Raw genomic sequence first — 22,521 nt, forward strand, 5'->3', positions numbered from 1 at the left:
TGGGCTGTGATTAGGGCTGTAGAAGCAGCGTCTGTCAGTGTCAATGTGCTGTGTGACTGCCTTTTTTGGCGCCAAAAGGAGAGTGTGGAGGGGAATCCAAGCTGAGCCCCCCGCAGTCCTTGGCTGCTCCAGATCACCTCACCAGGTCAGATCAGGTGTGCACAGTATTGGGGGGACACGAGGGGACGATGGAGAAAGCAGGGACGTGTTGTTTGCGGCCCGTGCCGTGAGTCTATCTGTTCCCCACGGCTCCAGCCACAAGATGGCCGCCGCTGTGACACGTGTCTTCTCCCTGCACCGCTGGCGCTCCCACACTCACCGGTGTCTCCGTGACGCTGCGCCGCGGTCTCCCTCCTTGCCCCGCGTCCCGGCTCCGGCTCAGCGCTCCTGTCCACTGCTGTCGCTGGTCAGCTCTCCTCCCCGGCTCCGTGGGGAAGCGGCAGGGGAGGTCGCAATGGTGATGGCGTCCTCCTGCTTTTCAGCTTCGGGCACCGTCTCGTGCCTCTCCGTTTCCGGGACTCTCCTGGCACAGCACCCAGGAGGTACAAGGTGAGGGGGGTCTCTGGGCACCCGTTCTGGTGGTCCTGGGGAGGGATTTTATAGTTAATTCGGGGCTTTTAGTAGACGTCTGGAGGAGCTCCTGTGGGACACGTCTGTTCAGCTCCAGGTCCAAGCCACACCCCCCCCCCTTCATCCAATTTTAATGTGGATACCCTCAAATGAAAGCTAAAAGTCTGAACTTCAACTGCATCTGAATTGTTTTGTTTAAAATTCATTGTGGTTATGTCCATAACCAAAACTAGAAAAATGATGTCTCTGTCCAAATATATATGGACCTAACTGTATATATATATATATATATTTAATTCAGCGCAAGATAGCATAAAAGCCGGTAATTCAATTGCCGGCTTTTGCTATCTCCTTCACAAACCCGACAGGATATGAGACATGGTTTACATACAGTAAACCATCTCATATCCCTTTTTTATTACATATTCCTCTTTAGTAATGTAACAAGTGTCTGTGTGTAAAATTTTGAAGCTCTAGCTATCAAATTAAAGGGTTAAATCCCGGAAAAAATTGGCGTGGGCTCCCATTCAATTTTCTCCGCCAAAGTGGGAAAGCCAGTGACTGAGGGCAGATATTAATAGCCTAGGGAGGTACCATGGTTATAGGACCCCCCCCCTGGCTAAAAACATCTGCCCCCAGCCACCCCAGAAAAGGCACATCTGGAAGATGCGCCTATTCTGGCACTTAGCCTCTCTCTTCCCACTCCCGTGTAGCTGTGGGATATGGGGTAATGAAGGGTTAATGTCACCTTGCTATTGTAAGGTGACATTAAGCCAGGTTAATAATGGAGAGGCGTTAATTATGACACCTATCCATTATTAATCCAATAGTATGAAATGGTTAATAAAACACACACACACATTATTAAAAAGTATTTTAATGAAATAAAGACACAGTGTGTTTTAATATTTTATTATACTCTCAATCCACCTGAAGAACCTTGTCATCTGAAATAAAGTTAAACAAAACAAACAACAATATTCCATACCTTCCGTCGATCAGTCATGTCCCACGCTGTAAATCCATCTGAAGGGGTTAAATCATTTTACACCCAGGAGCTCTGCTAATGCAGCTGTGCTCCTGTCTGTAAAATTTGGTGAATGAATGGAATGCAGGGGAATGTACTGTAGTTACCTCGAGTCGCGGTGATGCGCCCTCTGCAGGATGAACTCATATGAACTCGATCGTGGGAACTTTTCTGAAAACTTTTAACTTTATTTCAGATGACAAAGGTCTTCAGGTGGATTGAGAGTAAAATAAAATATTAAAACACCCTGTGTCTTTATTTCATTAAAATACTTTTTAATAATGTGTGTGTGTTTTATTAAACATTTCATACTATTGGATTAACAATGGATAGGTGTCATAATTGACGCCTCTCCATTATTAACCTGGCTTAATGTCACCTTACAATAGCAAGGTGACATTAACCCTTCATTACCCCATATCCCACCATTACACGGGAGTGGGAAGAGAGAGGCCAAGTGCCAGAATAGGTGCATCTTCCAGATGTGCCTTTTCTGGGGTGGCTGGGGCCAGATGTTAGCCAGGGGGGGTCCTATAACCATGGTACCTCCCTAGGCTATTAATATCTGCCCTCAGTCACTGGCTTTCCCACTCTGGCGGAGAAAATTGCGCGGGAGCCCACGCCAATTTTTTCCGGGATTTAACCCTTTAATTTAATAGCTAGAGCTTCAAAATTTTACACACAGACACTTGTTACATTACTAAAGAGGAATATGTAATAAAAAAGGGATATGAGATGGTTTACTGTATGTAAACCATGTCTCATATCCTGTCGGGTTTGTGAAGGAGAAATGAAAAGCTGGCAATTGAATTACCGGCTTTTATGCTATCTTGCGCTGAATTAAATATAAATATATATATATATACTGTATATGTGTCTCATTGACATATATATAGACTGTATATATGTTTTTAGGAATATTTTAGCCAATGGATACATGATTTGTCCATTTTGCAAGCCTGCGCAAAAAAAATCGCCGTACGGAAGCCATACGGATTCCATACGGATGACACACGGATACGTTTGTCCGTAAAAGGGCTCATTTCCACTTGCGAGAAAAACAGACGAGTGCAATCCGATAAAAAATCGGATTGCACTCGGACCAATGTTATTCAATAGGTGTCTTTTCATTTGCGATTTTTTTCTCAGCCGAAATCGGACTGAGAAAAAAAATCACAGCATGCTGCGTATTGCTGCGATTCTCAGACGAGACTCGCCAATGCAAGTCAATGGGTGCGAGAAAAAAAACGCATGGACTACGGACCATCCGTATTCCATCTGTTTTTTTACGGATACCTTACTATTCTGTGGCATAGAACACTATAAATGGTCCTGTAAATGACTGATTTAAAAATCACATTGCACTCGCATAACACTCGCATGACAATCGCATACGTTACATCCGTTTTTTCGGTCCAGATTACGGACCGTTTTTTCTCTCGCAAGTGGAAATGAGCCCAAAATTGCATCCTCACATTGAATACGGAACAGTGTTTTGGGAAAATGACTGCGTATTACGGCCATAAAATACGGACCGTATTTCCCTACGCTGAGTGTGACGCCGGCCTGACAGTACGGTGCTACCTTAAAAGGGGCAGTGCTATCAGTCAGGGCAAATATGGGTATAGACATCATTTTAGCACATTTACTTTATAAATTGCATGACCAGTTTTGAATGAAATGAGGAAACAGAGGGATGCATGCTAATTGATGTGTGCAATATAAAGTACCTTGGTGTGTGAAGTTTCACATGTACCTGATTACCAGCTGTAGTGAGAAATGTAAACTGGTGTAACAAAAAGCACAATGTCTGCACAATTAAGCGATCTGCATATGAAAGATGTATATCTTGATATCGCAATGTAAATGCAGTGGAGTGATCCTTAGTGGATAATAACATTTGGTGCCACATCTAAGATGGCGTGGGTATGTCCGAAAAGTGGCAGTGTGCTCGCGCAAACCCGGAATATGCCACACAAGCTTGTTGGTTGGCCTGCAGTCTATGATGATGTGATGATGTGCTGGGACAAGCGCCGTTTACAGCTAGAAACGCTGGTTATGGCGTTTTCTAGCATCCTCCATGTGCTACTAGAAAATCCTGACTGGGTGAGATGTAACTCTAATTCTGCACAGATGTATACACTGTATAATTATTGTTAATTAAGTGATATCATTGATTATATGTAACATGGAAGTCACTTTATTGCACAAGACACTTTATATGATACGTACTGAGATGATATTATTGCACTTTAAGATTAATGAATTTGAATATGAAATTTGAAACACTTTTTGGTACAATAATGTTTAATAAGGATTGTTAAGAATCATGTATTTACACTCACCTGTGTGTGTAGATCACTGCTCGAGAAAGGCTCAGTGTGAGCTGAAACGTTGCCACAGCATTTGGGTTTGAAATAAACCACATTTTTTTCACCTGAATATATGGAGTGCTGCATTCATTTTTTTCCCATCAGGATTGGGGCAAGTATTGGAGGTTTTGCTGGGGAGACGTGCACCCACCTATTGGTATTGTGCTGTTCCATTTTTTTGTATAGATAGAAAGATAGATATGGGATGGATAGATAGATAGATAGATAGATAGATAGATAGATAGATAGATAGATAGATAGATAGATTATAGATGGATAGATAGATGATAGATATATATGAGAGATAGATAATACTGTAGATAGATAGATAATAGATGGATAGATAGATGATAGATACTGTAGATAGATAGATAGATAGATAGATAGATAGATAGATAGATAGATAGATAGATAGATAGATAGATAGAGCAGCACATTCAGCATGGAAAGAGTCTGGGTGCAATAGAGCTTCCACAGACATATTCCAAACCTTGCATGCAGTAGTCCAAAAGAGAAAGCAGCACACCACTGTCTGTGAATAAGGAGCTGCTTTATTTAGCCCATGATGGCGATGTTTCAGTTCAGTGTAGCGAACCTTTCTCAAGCTACACTGAACCGAAACGTCGCCATCATGGGCTAAATAAAACTGTTCCTTATTCACACAGTGGTGTGCTGCTTCCTCTTTTGGACTAATAGATAGATAGATAGATAGATAGATAGATAGATAGATAGATAGATAGATAGATAGATAGATAGATTATAGAGATATAAATATTAGATAGGTAAATAAGATGATAGATATTAAATAGATAATAGAGATAGATGATAGCTAGAGAGATAGCTAGATGATAGCTAATAGATAGATAGATAGATAGATAGATAATAGATAAATAATAGATTATTATTATTTATTATTATAGTGCCATTTATTCCATGGCGCTTTACATGTGAGGAGGGGTATACATAATAAAAACAAGTACAATAATCTTAAACAATCCAAGTCATGACTGGTACAGGAGGAGTGAGGACCCTGCCCGCGAGGGCTCACAATCTACAAGGGATGGGTGAGAATACAGTAGGTGAGGGTAGAGCTGGTCATGCAGTGGTTTGGTCGATCGGTGGTTACTGCAGGTTGTAGGCTTGTCGGAAGAGGTGGGTCTTCAGGCTCTTTTTGAAGGTTTCGGTGGAAGGCGAGAGTCTGATGTGTTGTGGTAGAGGGTTCCAGAGTAGGGGTGATGCGCGAGAGAAATCTTGTATGCGATTGTGGGAAGAGGAGATAAGAGGGGCGTAGACAAGGAGATCTTGTGAGGATCGGAGGTTGCGTGCAGGTAAGTACCGGGAGACGATGTCACAGATGTATGGAGGAGACAGGTTGTGGATGGCTTTGTATGTCATGGTTAGGGTTTTGAACTGGAGTCTTTGGGTAATGGGGAGCCAGTGCAGGGATTGACAGAGGGGAGAGGACGGGGAACAGCGGGGGGACAGGTGGATTAGTCAGGCAGCAGAGTTTAGAATAGATTGGAGGGGTGTGAGAGTGTTCAAGGGGAGGCCACAGAGCAGGAGGTTGCAGTAGTCAAGGCGGGAGATGATGAGGGCATGGACTAGGGTTTTTGCAGATTCTTGGTTGAGGAATGTACAGATCCGTGAAATATTTTTGAGTTGAAGTCGGCAGGAAGTGGAAAGGGCTTGGATATGTGGTTTGAAAGAGAGATCAGTGTCAAGGGTTACCCCAAGGCAGCGAGCTTGTGGGACTGGGGAGAGTGGGCAGCCGTTTACCTTAATGGATAGGTCCACTGGGGGGGTCGTGTGAGATAGAGGAAAGATGATCCATTCTGTTTTGTCGATGTTAAGTTTTAGTAATCTAGCGGAGAAGAAGGATGAAATAACGGACTGACATTGTGGGATTCTGGTTAGTAGGGAGGTGATATCTGGTCCAGAGATGTAGATCTGCATGTCATCAGCATAGAGGTGATACTGAAAGCCGTGAGATTCTATGAGCTGTCCCAGGCCGAAGGTGTGAATGGAGAAGAGCAGGGGCCCTAGGACTGAACCTTGTGGGATGCCGACAGATAGGGGGCGAGGTGAGGAGGTGATGTGCCAGTGGGAGACGCTGAATGTCCGGTCTGTTGGGTATGACGAGATCCAGGATAGGGCCAAGTCTGTGATGCCAAGGGATGAGAGGGTCTGTAATAATAGGGAATGGTCCACTGTGTCAAAGGCAGAGGACAGGTTCAGGAGGAGGAGGAGGACAGAGTAGTGTTGCTTGGCCTTGGCAGTTAATAGGTCATTGGTGACCTAAGTTAGGGCAGTTTCAGTGGAGTGGTGTAACCGGAAGCCAGATTGTAAGTGGTCAAAGAGGGAGCAAGAAGAGAGGTGGGAGGACAGTTCAAGATGGACGTGTTGTTCCAGTAGTTTTGAGGCATAGGGGAGAAGTGATATAGGGCGACAGCTAGTTACAGAGGATGGGTCAAGAGAGGGCTTTTTGAGGCTAGGTGTGATTGAGGCATGTTTAAAGCTTGAGGGGAAAACACCAGTTGTTAGTGATAGGTTGAAGAGATGGGTTAGGGTTGGGATGAAGACTGTGGTGAGTATTAGGATGAAGTTGGATGGGATCAGGTCAAGTGCACAGGTGGTGAGATGCGATCTTGAGAGTAGAGTGGAGTCGATCTTCTGTAATGGTGGAGAAGTTGGTTTTGGAGGAGGTGGGCTGGGCAGTTAGGAGGAACGGCTCTGGGGGTTGTCGACGAAAACTGTCTCTGATGTTATCAATCTTCTGCTTGAAAAATGAGGCAAAGATAGATAATAGATATATAGATAGATGAAAGATAGATATTAGATATATAATAGATAGAAGATATATAGATACATGATAGATTGATAGATAATAGATATATAATAGATAGATAGAAGATATGTAGATAGATAATAGATAGATAGATAGATAGATAGATAGATAGATAGATAGATAGATAGATATGGGATATAAAAAAAATCCTGACCAGCACCTCCTAAGTGAGAAAAGGTGCAAGCTGTAATGACTCCAAAATGTGTATTAAAAAAGCACAGCGTACACTCTGTGTATGCCAAGACATATAGTGTCAATGGAAATAACAACTCCCATCTGCATTGTCCCTCAGCAATATGTACTTACAAAACAAACGAAGGTTCATAGCGCATACATTGGCAAGGAGACACGGCAAGGTGACACTTCTCTGATGGGTCCTATCCTAACCCTTCCGTATCCTACTGTACATGTCTATCCTGGGCTGCAGGCCTACAATTTGAATGGGCAAGTAGAATTGGTTGAGAACACCTGCAGGTCAGTGGGGGGGAGTGCAGTGTCAGAGCAGAGGGAGCCATACCTTCTAAACTAGCTATACATATACATTATAAAGCTTGTTATATGTACACCTCAATAGCAAGGGTGAACAATTAGTTTTCCCAAGGGTTTACATGAGAGACCCTAACTGCTGCGGAGAGTCGAACCAAACAGCCAACCTAAATTTTGCATATTATTTTTTTTATATTTTATACATGTTATAGTAGGGTGTATTGTAACAGCTCACCAGTAGAATATATTCAAAACCATATAATTTACAGCTTTTAAAAAAACATTCATAAAAAGCAGAAAATCCTTCTTCTCCTATTATTCATACTTAAGTATATTTAATAAATATAGATGTACCCCACACAGCATGATGTCCCCAAAGCCTCCTTGCATGCACAATATGATTCCCCACAGCTCCACACATAGTATGATGTCCCCACATGCCCCACGAACACACAGTATTATTATTATACATTTTTATAGCACCATTTATTCCATGGTGCTTTACATGTGAAAAAGGGGGCAAATATAGACAAATACAATTAAACATGAGCAAAAAACAAGGCACACAGGCACATAAGGAGGGAGGACCCATGCCCGCGAGAGCTCACAGTCTGCAGGGGATGGGTGATGATACACTAGGAGAGGGTAGAGCTGGTTACATAGTTACATAGTTACATAGTTATTAAGGTTGAAGGAAGACTGTAAGTCCATCTAGTTCAACCCATAGCCTAACCTAACATGCCCTAACATGTTGATCCAGGGGAAGGCAAAAAAAAACCCATGTGGCAAAGAGTAACTCCACCATGGGGAAAAAAATTCCTTCCCGACTCCACATACGGCAATCAGACTAGTTCCCTGGATCAACGCCTTATCAAGGAATCTAGTGTATATACCCTGTAACATTATACTTTTCCAGAAAGGTATCCAGTCCCCTCTTAAATTTAATTAATGAATCACTCATTACAACATCATACGGCAGAGAGTTCCATAGTCTCACTGCTCTTACAGTAAAGAATCCGCGTCTGTTATTATGCTTAAACCTTCTTTCCTCCAGACGTAGAGGATGCCCCCTTGTCCCTGTCTCAGGTCTATGATTAAAAAGATCATCAGAAAGGTCTTTGTACTGTCCCCTCATATATTTATACATTAAAATAAGATCACCCCTTAGTCTTCGTTTTTCCAAACTAAATAGCCCCAAGTGTAATAACCTATCTTGGTATTGCAGACCCCCCAGTCCTCTAATAACCTTGGTCGCTCTTCTCTGCACCCGCTCCAGTTCAGCTATGTCTTTCTTATACACTGGAGACCAGAACTGTGCACAGTATTCTAAGTGTGGTCGAACTAGTGACTTGTATAGAGGTAAAATTATGTTCTCCTCATGAGCATCTATGCCTCTTTTAATACATCCCATTATTTTATTTGCCTTTGTAGCAGCTGCCTGACACTGGCCACTGAATATGAGTTTGTCATCCACCCATACACCCAGGTCTTTTTAATTGACGGTTTTGCCCAGAGTTTTAGAATTAAGCACATAGTTATACATCTTATTACTTCTACCCAAGTGCATGACCTTACATTTATCCCCATTAAAGCTCATTTGCCGCCATTTATCAGCCCAAGCTTCTAGTTTACATAAATCATCCTGTAATATAAAATTGTCCTCCCCTGTATTGATTACCCTGCAGAGTTTAGTGTCATCTGCAAATATTGAAATTCTACTCTGAATGCCCCCTACAAGGTCATTAATAAATATGTTAAAAAGAAGAGGGCCCAATACTGACCCCTGTGGTACCCCACTGCTAACCGTGACCCAGTCCGAGTGTGCTCCATTAATAACCACCCTTTGTTTCCTATCCCTGAGCCAGCTCTCAACCCACTTACACATATTTTCCCCTATCCCCATTACTCTCATTTTATGTAACAACCTTTTGTGTGGCACCGTATCAAAAGGTTTGGAAAAGTCCATATATACTACGTCCACTGGGTTCCCTTGGTCCAGTCCGGCGGTTCAGTAGGTTGAGGATCACTGCAGGTTGTAGGCTGGTTGGAAGAGGTGAGTCTTCAGGTTCTTTTTGAAGGTTTCTATGGTAGGCGAGAGTGTGATGTGTTGTGGTAGAGAGTTCCAGAGTATGGAGGAAGCACGGGCGAAGTCTTAGACGCGGTTGTGGGAAGAAGAGATGAGAGGGGAGTAGAGAAGGAGATTTTGAGAGGATCGGAGGTTGCGTGTAGGTAAGTACCGGGAGACCATGTCACAGATGTATGGAGACAGGTTGTGGATGGATTTGTATGTCATTGTAAGGGTTTTGAACTGGAGTCTCTGGGTGATAGGAAGCCTGTGAAGGGATTGGCATAGGGGAGAGGCTGGGGAATAGCGGGGAGACAGGTAGATTAGTCGGGCAGCAGCGTGTAGGATGGATTGGAGTGGTGCCAGAGTGCTAGAGAGGAGGCCAGAGAGTAGGAGGTTGCAGTAGTCAAGGCGGGAGATGATAAGGGCATGCACTAGTGTTTTTGTGGTGTTGCGGTCAAGGAATGCGCGGATCCGGGAGATATTTTTGAGTTTGAGACTGCAGGAGGAGGAAGGGCTTAGATATGTGGCTTGAAAGAGAGGGCAGAGTCGAGGATCACCCTGAGGCACCGGGCATGTGGGAGGACAGAGTAGTGTCGCTTGCTCTTGGCAGTTAGTAGTCATTGTTAACTTTAGTTAGGGCAGTTTCAGTTGAGTGATGGGGTCGGAAGCCAGATTGTAACGGGTCAAATAGGGAGCAGGAGGAGAGGTGGGAGGACAGTTCAAGATGGACATGTTCCCGTAATTTTGAGGCATAAGGGAGAAAAGATATCGGGCGATAGCTAGACACAGAGGATGGGTAGAGGGAGGGCTTTTTGAGGATGGGTGTGATCTTGGCATGTTTGAAGGATGAGGGGAAGACACCTGTTTTGAGTGAGAGGTTGAAGAGGTGTGTTGGGGTTGGGATGAAGACCGTGGCAAGGTTAGGGATGAGGTGGGACGGGAGCGGGTCAAGCGTGCAAGTGGTGAGGTGTGATCTTGAAAGTAGGGTGGAGAGCTGATCTTCTGCCATGGTAGAGAAGCTGGTTTTGGAGGAACAGGGTTGAACAGCTAAGAGGGGCATTGGGCGCTGTGGGCCAAAGCTTTCTCTGATTCTATCGATCTTCTGTTTAAAGAAAGAGGCAAGTCATCAGCAGAAATGAGAGGGGAGGGAAATGCGGGGGATGGAGTAGAGAATTGAAAGTGTTGAAAAGCTGTTAAGGGTTGTGAGACAGGGAGGATATGAGAGATGAGAAGTGTTTGTTTTGCGGCAGTGAGCGTGGACTTCAAGCTGGTGAGGGACTGCTTGTATGCAGTGACGTGGTCGGCAGAGTGGGACAGCTTCCATCTCCGCTCAGCGATCCTGGAAGCCCGTCTCAGTTCTTTGGTCAGGCTGGTCAGCCAGGGCTGCCATGAGCAGGGCGGCCGAATCGAGTGTTGCTGTTATTGTGGTGTTATAAAAAGTGGCAGCAGCATCTGTGTCATGAAGGGAGGCTATGTCTGTAAGAGGGAGAAGGGACTCAAGAGTGACTGTAAATTGAGGTGTTTGAGATTTCTGCGAGGGTGAGTGAGTTTGTGTAGTGGGGGTTGCACACTAGGAGAGGAGAGGGAAGAGAATGTCAGTAGGTTGTGGTCAGACAGGGGGAGGGGTGAGTTAGTGAGATTAGTAAGGGAGCAGAGGTGGGTGAAGATGAGGTCCAGCGTGTGGCCATCTTTGTAAGTGGCCTCAGAGGACCATTGAGTGAGGCCAAAGGAGGCAGTCAGTGATAAAAGTTTAGAGACAGCTAAGGTGGAAGTGTCAATGGGGATATTGAAGTCACCCATGATAATAGTGAGGATGTCAGCAGAGAGGAAATGAAGTAGCCAGGTGATAAGGTGGTCGAGAAAGGTGGACATGGCTAGTTCTGGGGGTGGTAGATGACAGCCAGCTGCAGGTTGGAGGAGGAATAGCTGCGGACGGAGTGCACCTCAAATGAGGGAAGAGTAGCGGAGGGTTGTAGCGGGTTCGGAGTAAAGGAGCAGGTGTCGGACAGGAGCAAGCCAATTCCTCCACCACATTTAATGCTGGGGCGAGGGGTGTGAGAGAGGTGGAATCCACCATAGGAAAACGTAGCTGGAGAGGCTGAGTCAGAGGGGGTGAGCAAGGTTTCAGTGATGCCAAGGAAGGAGAGTTTGTTGGTGATGAAGAGGTCATGGATAAATGGCAGTTTTTTGCAGACAGAGCGTGCGTTCCATAGTGCTCCAGGTGGGGGGACCGGGGGAGTGGGGGCTGGATGAATGGGTATGAGGTTATCATGGTTGGGAAAACGTGCAGAGGATCGTGGCAGGGGGTTAGGAATGAGTGTGGGGATGTGTTGAGGAGGGCCAGGATTTGGGGATAAGTCACCAGAGATTAGGAGCAGCAGACAGAGCGTTAGAAGGTGGGAGCAGGATAGGACATGATGCAGCCATGTGTGTCTGGAGAAAGAGGATTGTATATGGAAGAACAGTTCTGAGGAGAAGGTGAGATGGCTGGGGAGTATGGAGGGAGAAATGAGTAGTTCTTTACTGGGTGGAGGGATTGCAGGAGATTGTAAGAAGGAAAGTAGTATGGGGGTGAAAGAGAAAAGAAACCGAAACATTGTAGTGGTTCGGTATTCTGTTACCTTCCAGTCAATTCCAGTCCAATTCAGTCTAATTCAAAGTAATTAGAAATATGTAATTTGAAAGATGCATGGATCAGACTATGTCTGGATCAGACTCCTGGATCTGAATATATGATGTCCCCACTACCTCTAGCATAGTATGTTGTCCTCACAGCACTTCACACAGTATGATGTCCCTCACAGCCTAAGTGTATAATGACCCCACACACAAGATTTATGTGCCTACCTCTCCTCACACAGTATAATGTCTCTACATCCACTCACACAGTGCAATCTCCCCGCAGCCCCTAAGTATTATGTCCCAATACACAAGTATAATGTCCCCACAGCCTCTCACAGTTTATTAACCTCTCACAGTGCTGGTGACCCCTCACACAGTATTATGGCCCTTAATGAGATCATGATGTCCCCAAAGAATCTATCACAATATTATGACCCCACTGCCTCTTACACAGTATTATAGCCCCCACAGAAGTATGATGTTACCACAGCCCCTCACACAAGACTGATGATCCCACAGCCCCTCACATAGTATCATTGTCCCCACACAAGTGTGATGTGCTCATAGCCCCTCATACAAGTCTGATCCCACAGACCCTCCCACAGAATTGTGTCCCCATAGCACCTCACACAAGACTGATGAGCCCACAGTCCCTCACATAGTATCATTGTCCCCACACAAGTGTGATGTGCTCACAGCCCCTCACACATAATTGTGTCCCCCCACATTTCCCCCACACAAGTACTGACTGATGATTTAAAATTCTAAATAAAACTACTCACATCACCCCATTCCCCCGCTGCTCCGGTCTGACAGCAGTCATAGGTGCATACTCTCAATGATAGAAGAGGCTGCTGACAGCTTCCTTCTCCATCATTGTATTCACAGGTTTCAGATACTGCTGAAGGTGAGACACCAGACAATGGGGTGGCCGCATGGTGCGAGACACCACTGTATCCAGTCCTTTGGTTGTCCCAGTCCACGTATTTGCAGCAGAACAGCCAAAGGGCAGCCTATGGCCCACGGGCAGCACTTAGTCCATATCTATAGTGTTTAAGTCTATAATGATTTTAGTAGCTAACACAGTTAAGTATAATGTCCATGCTTTAAATCTTAATAAAAAAAATAGACAGAAATTAAAAATAGATGTACTTTTATTAAAGATTACACCAGATGTATTTTGATGGACAACAGACACAAGTACTAGCCAGCCAAAGAATGCAGCGAAAACACAAGCCAGCAAAATTATATTACAGCTGCATTACATTCATTGATTGGCCTTGGACATGATGACAAATTTGTTCATATGGTTTCCTCTGAACTTCCCACAGGATGTTCTGCTGCAGGGACTGATGTAGTCTCCTATATCAGGGGAGCTTTATCTGTACTTGGAGGTCAGGATCTCAGCGACTTCAGAGAGGAATTTGTCCCATGCAGCTTGGGCTTCAGCAGAGAAGTCATTGGGGAAGTTAGTGGCCAGGACAACCTGGATGGTGTGAGACAGCAGCTGCAAAAAGGAAGAAACAACATGATAATTCTCACACGTCAAATAATTCAAGGTGTAAATGTTTATTGCATCAAATATTACTTTCTCCTAAAACAGAACTATCAGGTATAAACGTTAAGTACATAGGCAATTAATATGGTTACATACAAAAGTGTCACTTTACAATTGGAGGATGGGATATATCTGCTACTTGTTAAATATATATTTAATAACTACAAATGATTTAACATGTCTTCATTATAGACATATATATATATATATGTTGGCATAATAATATCATAAATGTGAACTTCCAGTATGTGCTAACATGGTTCCTAATTTTAGTAGTGCTCCTAGAGTACAAAATATTACAACTAATATTTTCCTTACCGCAAAGTTTCCAGGGTCCACTCTCAGATTGTAGGCATGGAGGTCACTAAGGCTGGACAGGGCACCATCAAGGTCATTCAGATGACTGGCTGCCTTTCCAAGAGCACTCAAGACCTTACCACCATGGGCTTTGACATCAGCAGATCCTTGAGACAAGTCAAAGTGGGAAAAGTAGGTCTTGGTCTGAGGGAAGCTCAGAAACAGCCTAAAAAAAATATAATCAGTGTGAGATTTGGGATCGCTGTGAAACTAAATACCAGTACTGTGTTACAAAGATCTCCTACATTAAATCGATACATCATTGATCATCAGGGAGACACTATATGTTCAATATATTCCTTTCTAATGCTAGAAAAATATACCGTATGTAAAAATACAGCATTTAATGCATTAATATACAGACAAAACCTCTAATATCTGAAAGACCTTCACTCTTAAGATAACTGTACCCAACAGCACCATAGCGCAAAGTAAACTGATATCATTCCCAAACACGAAGAAGACACGACTATGCGATATATATACTGTGTGATCTATGATAGCACATATCCATTATCTCACAGCTAAGAGATATTACCATGCATTCTATCTCCAATTATCATTTGTAAAGTTATCACTATAAATATACAGGATAGAAATGCCACATACCTGTCCAAAGCATCACCACCCAAATCATTGACTCTAGGAGCAATCTTGGGCCAAAGGTTCAGGATGAAAGCCTTCTCGCTTGCATTCAGAGGCATTGTGATATTGGTTAGTTGGTGAGCCTTAGGTAGACTTGGAAACACAAGAGTCCATGTTGTACAGCCGTTGTTGGAAGTTTATAAAGGCTAAAGTTATCATTCACACAAATTGAACTCCAATTCTATTGGCTAAAACCAAATCCCACCCTGTAGCTTTATCTACTCAGCAACACATGAAAATTGAGCTGACATATGACAAAATCTTATCTCAATATGTCGCATGCTAAGCACATACCTATGTTCTTCTAGAGCTCATTGTAATATTCATTGTTCATCAACAGAAACTTACAGGAACCACTTTGACATTGTTCTCTAAAATTAGTAATATCAGAGCAGATAAAGCAATTGTAACACAAACTAAACATCAAAATATTGGAATTGAATGTACAATTGCAATTTATACTTGGTTGTTTCCTAAATGTGTTCAAATGTCATGAAAAAGATAACGTCACATATTGACTTTATCTATTTTACATAGTGTTTTTTCACATACAATATATGAAACGATTTATTCTTTATTGTAAAATACATTATTAGCTTCCATGTACCTACATAACAAATATGGAGGCACAGGACAAATGGATCAAATAATTAAACATTACTCATTACTCTAATTTATACTTTATTTCTTGTACCGATTTTACTACCAAATCAATTCAGTATATTATAAAAGTTTGACCCCCTTGTTCGGCTTAAACAATGCTCTAAAACCTCATTGCTGTAGACCCCATAAATCTCAAGGTCAATAAGTAGCAGGTAAGTAATATTTTACGGATGACTGCCTCCACATTGTGGAAAAGCTATTTTTATTATTTTCTTATTATCTAAAAATGCAAGAACTCATTAAGGTAACCATGATAAACACCAAATCGTGTTTTTATACGATTTTATAATAAACAATGCTCGAAATAAAAAAAAAATTGTATAATTGCAATAATTTGACTTTTATATGGCTTTCATAGTATATCCACATGTGATTATTTTAGTCTGTAGTGAAATTCATATTCTCTGATTGACTACTAGTAAACATTTTCCTAATGGATGCCAAAAGTGTGGTGTGCCGCCACGCCGATCGCTTACCTGTATAATATGAAAGTGCAGCACACTGTGTTTTTCTTTGCAGATTAAAAGAAAAAAGGTTTTGGTACCGTATTAGCCAGTTGAAAAAACTTTGAGCAGTGAAGATAATAAAATCACATTTTCCTCACAAAAATGTTGTTTTAGCCCCAAGCTTTTAATTTTTCTAAGGGATAATAGGTTGTTTTTTTACAACAAACTGAGGGCATTTTTTCCTGAGTGCGCCAATACTCTACATGTAATTGGGAAATATTTTTCAGGCACACTGCATAGCTCAGAAGGCAAGGAGCACCAGATTTTACTGTTATGGTTTGCAGGTACCATGACCCATTGGGAAAGTCCATGAGGTACCAGTTCAGCCGAACCCCTGCATAAGTGACCCCATTTTACAAACTACACCTCAGTGAATTCATCTATGGGGGCAGTAATCATATAGATGTAGGATGCTAGCAGGTGCGTAGGATGCAGTGACACACAGGAGGCAGAGCAAGGGTTAACAGGTATTTTATGTAAAACAATAGTATTTCAAGCAGGGGGTACTATTATAAAGGTAACAACAGTTTAACTTATCAGTCTCTGTGCCTTGGTGGAAAGTGGCTGGAAGATCCCTCATTGGCGCAGCAGGCAACGCAAGATGTCTCCGATCTGGTCCCGCAGAAAGGCGATGCACTGTCTCCTCGCGGTAGTGAATCCTCCGGATCCTTCGGCACGTGGTCTCCTGGTATGGGCACGAGATGTTGTAGAGGTGTAGGTCCGCAGCACAGCGGACGAAGCAAACAGTTCAGTAGACAAGGCCGCAGGAGAAGTACACAGTCCAGCGGTCACGGCCACAGGAGCAGGCCGGTTCTCAGTGGGCACCGCAGGGATATGACTGAGCGGTGCCTCAGCGGTGGTCAGCGGAATGATGCTATGCAGTACGTACTGGTCACTGTACGGTGCGGAGGTCTCTCTGGGCTGTGTGTCAGCAGTCGAGATGGTTTTGCTAACCGGGTATGATGGCACGGATAGCTGCCGTTGGTAAGTTGAAAGGGAGTCAACCGTCTCTGTGCTCTCACGTTGGTTCCCCACCAAAAGCCCCGTCTTCCCGCACACACCGCTATTTAAGTTGGATCCGCCCCCATCAGTCAGGTGTCCTGACCTGCTCCGATCAGAAATCTCTTCCCCCCCCCGGGATAATGGTGACAGTCCTGACAGTTCTGGCCCACACACGCAGGAGGGACTGTCAGCCTGGTCCACCTCCCTATATTGACACCATGGGTGTGTCACAGAATTTTATACCATTGAGCAGTGAAGACAAAATAACTACATGTTTACCATCAAAATTTACTTTTAGTCCCAGATTTTACATTTTCACACAAGACGTGGGTAAAAATGGCATTCAAATTTGTCCCACAATTTCTACTGAATGTGGCAATACTCCATTTGTGGCTGTACAGTACTATGTAGCCATATGGAGAGACTAGGGAGGAACAGAACGCTATTTGCCTCCTGGAGCACAGATTTTCCTGGAAGAGTTTGCGGATTCCATATAGAGAGCCCCTAATTGCTGGAAGATAAGAATCTTCCCTCAAGTTACCCCATTTTGGAAATTATATTCCTTGGGGAAATTATCTACAGGTGTAGTGATGATTTTGACTCCATGGGTATTTTCCAGAAACAAGAAGCAATGAATGTTGCCAACCGAAAATTACAAACTGCCACTGTAGAGACCAATATGCTGTAGTAACCAGTACGTTGCAGTCACCAGCATGTTATGCCCAGCCCGTGCTTCTGGAGACATGCACCTGTAAGTTAGGTGGACTCTCATCGCTTCAGAAATACCAAACGTGGACGCTATATGTGGTTTAAAGTACACTGTGAGGCTGCTTTTTTTGTGGATTGAGTTGAAGCTTTTACTGGGAACGTTTTACATAACGTTTGGGATCACATTTATCCGGCGCTCTACGCTGAGCACTTTGTGGTTTCCATCTAAATCTCTGAGTGACCTGATTCAGATGACACCCCCAAGGGATCCGTTCACTATAATGAGGCAGCAGAGATTTATCTGGTTTTTATGTTTGGCTGCACTGATAGACTCTTTTTATTGCAAAAAAATAGTTTTGCGTCTCCACATTTTGAGACCTATAATTTTTCCATATTTTGACCCACAGAGTCAAGTGAGGTTGTTTTTTTGCAGGACAAGTAGACATTTTTATTGGTACCATTTTCAGGCACATGACATTTTTTTATCGCTTTCTATTCCGATTTTTGGGAGGCAGAATGAAAAAAAACAGCAATTCAGGAATTTCTTTTTTTTTTGGGTGGGGGTTTATGCAGTTCCATGTGTGGTAATATTAAGGCAGTTTTACTCTTCATGTTAGTAAGATTACAGAGATACCTCATTTATATCGTTTTCTTATGTTTTGGCGCTTTTGCACAATAAAAACTATTTTATAGAAAAAATAGTTATTTTTGCATTCCTTTATTGTGAGAGCTAGAGCTTTTATATTTCTATTGATGGAGCTGTGTGGTGGCTTGATTTTTGTGGGACTCAATGACGTTTTTAGGGGTACCATGGTTATTTATATCCATCTTTTTTATTGCGTTTTATTCCACTTTTTGTTCGGCAGCATGATGACAAAGCATTGTTTTTTGCCTTGTTTTTTATTTTTTTTATGATGTTTACTAAAGGGTTTAACTAGTGGGATAATTTTATAGGTTTGGTCGTTGTGGACACGTACCAAATATGTGTAATTTTATTGTTTATAATTTTTTTTGCTCAAATATTTATTTGCAAATACAAATATATTTTAATTTTTTTTATTTTTTTTTTAACCCCTTCCTGATGCCAGCTTTTTTTCGGTTTTGCATTTTCGTTTTTTGCTTCCCTCCTTCCCAGAGCCATAACTTTTTTATTTTTCTGTCAATATGGCCATGTGAGGGCTTAGTTGTACTTTTGAACAGCATCATTGGTCTTAGCATGTCGTGTACTAGAAAACGGGAAAAAAAAATTCCAAGTGCAATCCCACACTTGATTTTTTTTGTTTTTTTTGCTAGGTTCACTAAATGCTAGAACTGACCTGCCATTTTGATTCTCCAGGTAATTACGAGTTCATAGACACCAAACATGTCTAGGTTATTCTTTATCTAAGTGGCGTCTCCATTTTTCATGATCTTGGGTTAGGTGATGACTTATTTTTTGCGTGCCGAGCTTACGTTTTTAATGATACCATTTTGGTACAGATACGTTCTTTTGATCGTCTGTTATTGCATTTTTAATGCAATGTCGCGGCAACAAAAAAAAGTAATTCTGGCATTTCAAATTTTTTTCTCGCTACATCGTTTAGCGATCAGGTTAATCCTTTGTTTTTTATTGATAGATCAGGCGATTCTGAACGCGGCGATACCAAATATGTGTAGGTTTGATTTTTTTTATTTTTTCATTTTGAATGGGGCAAAAGAGGCGTGATTTAAACTTTTATATATTTCTTATTTTTTTAATTTTTTTAAAAACATTTTTTTTTTACTTTTGCCATGCTTCAAAAGCCTCCATGGGAGGCTAGAAGCTGGCACAACTTGATCGCCTTTGCTACATAGGAGCGATGGTCAGATCGCTCCTATGTAGTAAATTTACTGCATTGCTATGAGTGCCGACCACAGGGTGGCGCTCATAACAATCCATCATCAACAACCATAGAGGTCTTCAATAGACCTCTAGCTGTTATGCCGACTCATTGCTGACCCCTGATCACGTGACGGGGGTTAGCGATGCGCGCCTTTCCGGCCCGATAGCCAGTAGCGCTATATAAATGCCGCTGTCAGCGTTTGACAGCAGCATTTAACTAGTTGTGGACACATGTCAGCTGTACAAAATAGCTGACATGTCCCCGGCTTTGATGCAGGCTCACCGCTGGAGCCCGCATCAAAGTGGGGGTTCTGATCTCAGACATAGTATCCCGTCCGAGGTCAGAAGGGGGTTTAAAAAAATATTTTTACAATTTTTTTTTTCTACTTTTTTGACTTAGTCCAACTATGGGACAATAATTTTTTACAGGCTGAACGCTTCTACAGCATGGAGATGCAGCAGCATCCCAATGCTGTAAAAACTGTCAGCTCTGCACTGACCGAGAGACTTCTTGCACAGTGCATGATCAGCATGTTTCCTAGCTCTGGTGACCCGGACGTCGTCATGACACCATGGCCACGATCGGGATGGGATCCCACGTCAGCATGGGGCCCAGATCAGCATGCACAAGAAACAAATTTAGCATTCCAAAACCGCTGCAAAAAACGCAGCAAAAAGCCCAAGAAAAACGAAGGAAAACAAGCTTTTTTTCTGTACCTTCTTTCATCCCAAGAAATCAGGTTTTGCTTCTGAAAAAAACTCTGAAAAAACGCCTAGTGTGAACTTATCCTTATTGTCCCGATATCCAAGTAAGATCAAAGGCATGGTGCCCACAACTTCTTTGGAGCAGATTCCTCAGATTCTGTAGTAAATCATAAATCCTCCTGACAGATTTAGTCCTGTGTGGATACAATCAAAGACTCTAATACGTTTGTATTCCCAAACGCTGCAATGTTTTTGTGATTTGAAGTTGCCTATTGATATGACAACTTTCATTGTTTATGTTGTGTCCTACACAACATACATTATACATATATACATTATATGGTGAAATCAATGGTGTCGTTCAAAAGTACAACTTGCCTTGTAAAAAACAAGCCCTCACAGGGCCATATTGACAGAAAAATAAAAAAAAGTTATGGCTCTGGGAAGGGGAGCGAAAAACAAAAAAACTGAAAATTTCACAGGGTTGAAGGGGTTAAGAGGTGAGTCTCAAAACTTCTTTTATAGTATATTTACCCCTATACATTAGTAAAGAGTTTCCCTACTATGGTGATCGTTAGCCCTAGGTTTATGCGAGCAACAATGAGGATTTCCAAAGACCAAAGCAACAATAAGACCAAAGTGCAGATAAGGCCGGAGACACACTGGTGCGAGATACGGCCGAGTCTCGCTGGTTAAAAGCAAGCTGTGGCACCTGCACTCCGGAGCGGAGCGTGCGGCTCCATGTATTGCTATGCAGCTGCATGCTCCGCTCTGGAGTGCAGGTGCCACAGCTTGCTTTTAACCAGCGAGACTCGGCCGTATCTCGCACCAGTGTGTCTCCGGCCAAATAGTGTCTCTTCGTCAGTCTGATCTGTGTTTCAGAAGTTGAGACCTCCTTACATTCAGTATGGTTGTAGCCTGTAGCTCCATGCTGGCTGAACGTGCTCTCATTTAGGCACATGCAGATTGAATTTCCCAGAATCTTGTCTGTCTACTTGATGTCATAGATGGAGTGGTATTGGGATGATATGACAGAACTTTGTTTCAGTTTATACTGAAGAGAGTTTTCAAAGCTTGGAAATCCATTGATAACCCTAGTATGACACTATGGATACAGGTGGTTGACAAAAGTGTTCCAATATGCAGAACATTTTACGGCAACTAGAAATGTCCTCACAAATTTAAAAAGGTGTGTGGAAAAAAGCTGGCGACTATGGACATCAAATATTAAAGTAAAACATTATGAGTGCAGCGAATGATGCAGTTTATCCTATGTGAATCGTGGCCATTATGTGCTGGGTGCGGGCAGGACTGAGGGGGCAGTGGGTTGTGTATGACTGGCTGTATAATGTCTTAGAGCATAATTGTTTATTATAAGCAAGGTCTTATAATATTTGTTGTTTATTATTATTGGTGATATGAATAACATGCAATTATTCAGATGTGCCAGGATTGTTGTGGATGCGTGCTTTATTTCTGGTCATGGGATATGTGCAGAGATGGCAAAAGCTACATTCCTGGGACTGAAAATCTTCCTGCCTTTTGCCAGCTTCCCTGTACAGCTGCCATAAAAAGAATGACTAAATAGTTTTAATTCATGATCCACAAAAATAATGTGAAGTCAAATCAAATACTGCTTTATGATTATGATTATTATGATTATGATTATTACGGTAGTATTTTCATTGGTTCTTCATCATTCAAAGCATTTGTTCTTGAAAAAAGAGGTCTACTGTAATCAGAGATACAAAACTGGGTGGAGTAGAGGGTGAGTCTGCACAAAATTGCACGTCAGTTTTAGAAACATGCAACATAAGGAACTTTTAACATGATAATGGTCTGCAATTGTTACAAAGTGTCAGACTAAAAGGCTTCTAAAGGGAGATATCTTCCCACTGAAAGCAAAAAAAACCCCACAGTTATTGTACTTGTAGTAATATGTATGCAATTGTCAATGTATTGTAAGAATACTATAATAATTCAGTCTCCCACCATAGGCTGCAAGCAAGTTGTAACAACAGCAATGCATATGATAAGGGGTCTACAGGGTGAGGGGCTCATTCAGGTGAAAAAGCATTGTACCTTTGTGTAGGGAACATGGAGGTTATTCTCTCATATCATATATGGCTGTATGATTCAGACCCTTAATTATGATTACGTATGCTGCAGTAACTGCCATTAATTAGGGTGACCCATCTTCTAATTATGCCCCTGACTGCACACTTCCATAATATAGGAAATATTGGGTAGTAACATTCACTGAGAGAACACATCTCCAAGCTTTTATAGGCTTGATGGACACAATGACTACACTCCCTGACAGAAGTTGTCGCTTATCCATGTCATGTAAATAACAGCTTATAACCTGACGTTAAATTCATCCATTGGTTGTATAAATTATTCTTTTGAAAGCTGAAACCCTCCGAAATGTGGTTTAGGTTAAGAAAATAAATTGGCATCAATGCAGAAATATTGATCAGTTAATGTACACAGAAGGGTCAGATTTTGGCAAGACAAAAGTTTTGT

At 42.4% G+C, this 22,521-nt stretch overlaps 2 protein-coding genes across 4 annotated transcripts in view; one reads left to right on the top strand and one right to left on the bottom strand.

The window, feature by feature from the left end:
- Positions 1–22,521, top strand: part of LOC143786094 (hemoglobin subunit alpha-3-like) — a 223,423-nt gene that overhangs the window by 88,976 nt on the left and 111,926 nt on the right. The gene's annotated exons all lie outside the window — the stretch shown is intronic.
- On the bottom strand, positions 13,127–14,673 carry LOC143786090 (hemoglobin subunit alpha-3-like). Its single transcript, XM_077275298.1, has 3 exons — positions 14,515–14,673; positions 13,867–14,071; positions 13,127–13,497 (listed from the first exon to the last, which is right to left on the bottom strand). The coding sequence occupies exons 1-3, from the start codon at positions 14,607–14,609 to the stop codon at positions 13,369–13,371; spliced, it is 429 nt and encodes a 142-aa protein (XP_077131413.1). The 5' UTR covers positions 14,610–14,673; the 3' UTR covers positions 13,127–13,368.

This window comes from Ranitomeya variabilis, chromosome 7 (genome assembly GCF_051348905.1).
Source record: "Ranitomeya variabilis isolate aRanVar5 chromosome 7, aRanVar5.hap1, whole genome shotgun sequence".
Classification (NCBI taxonomy): Eukaryota; Metazoa; Chordata; class Amphibia; order Anura; family Dendrobatidae; genus Ranitomeya; species Ranitomeya variabilis.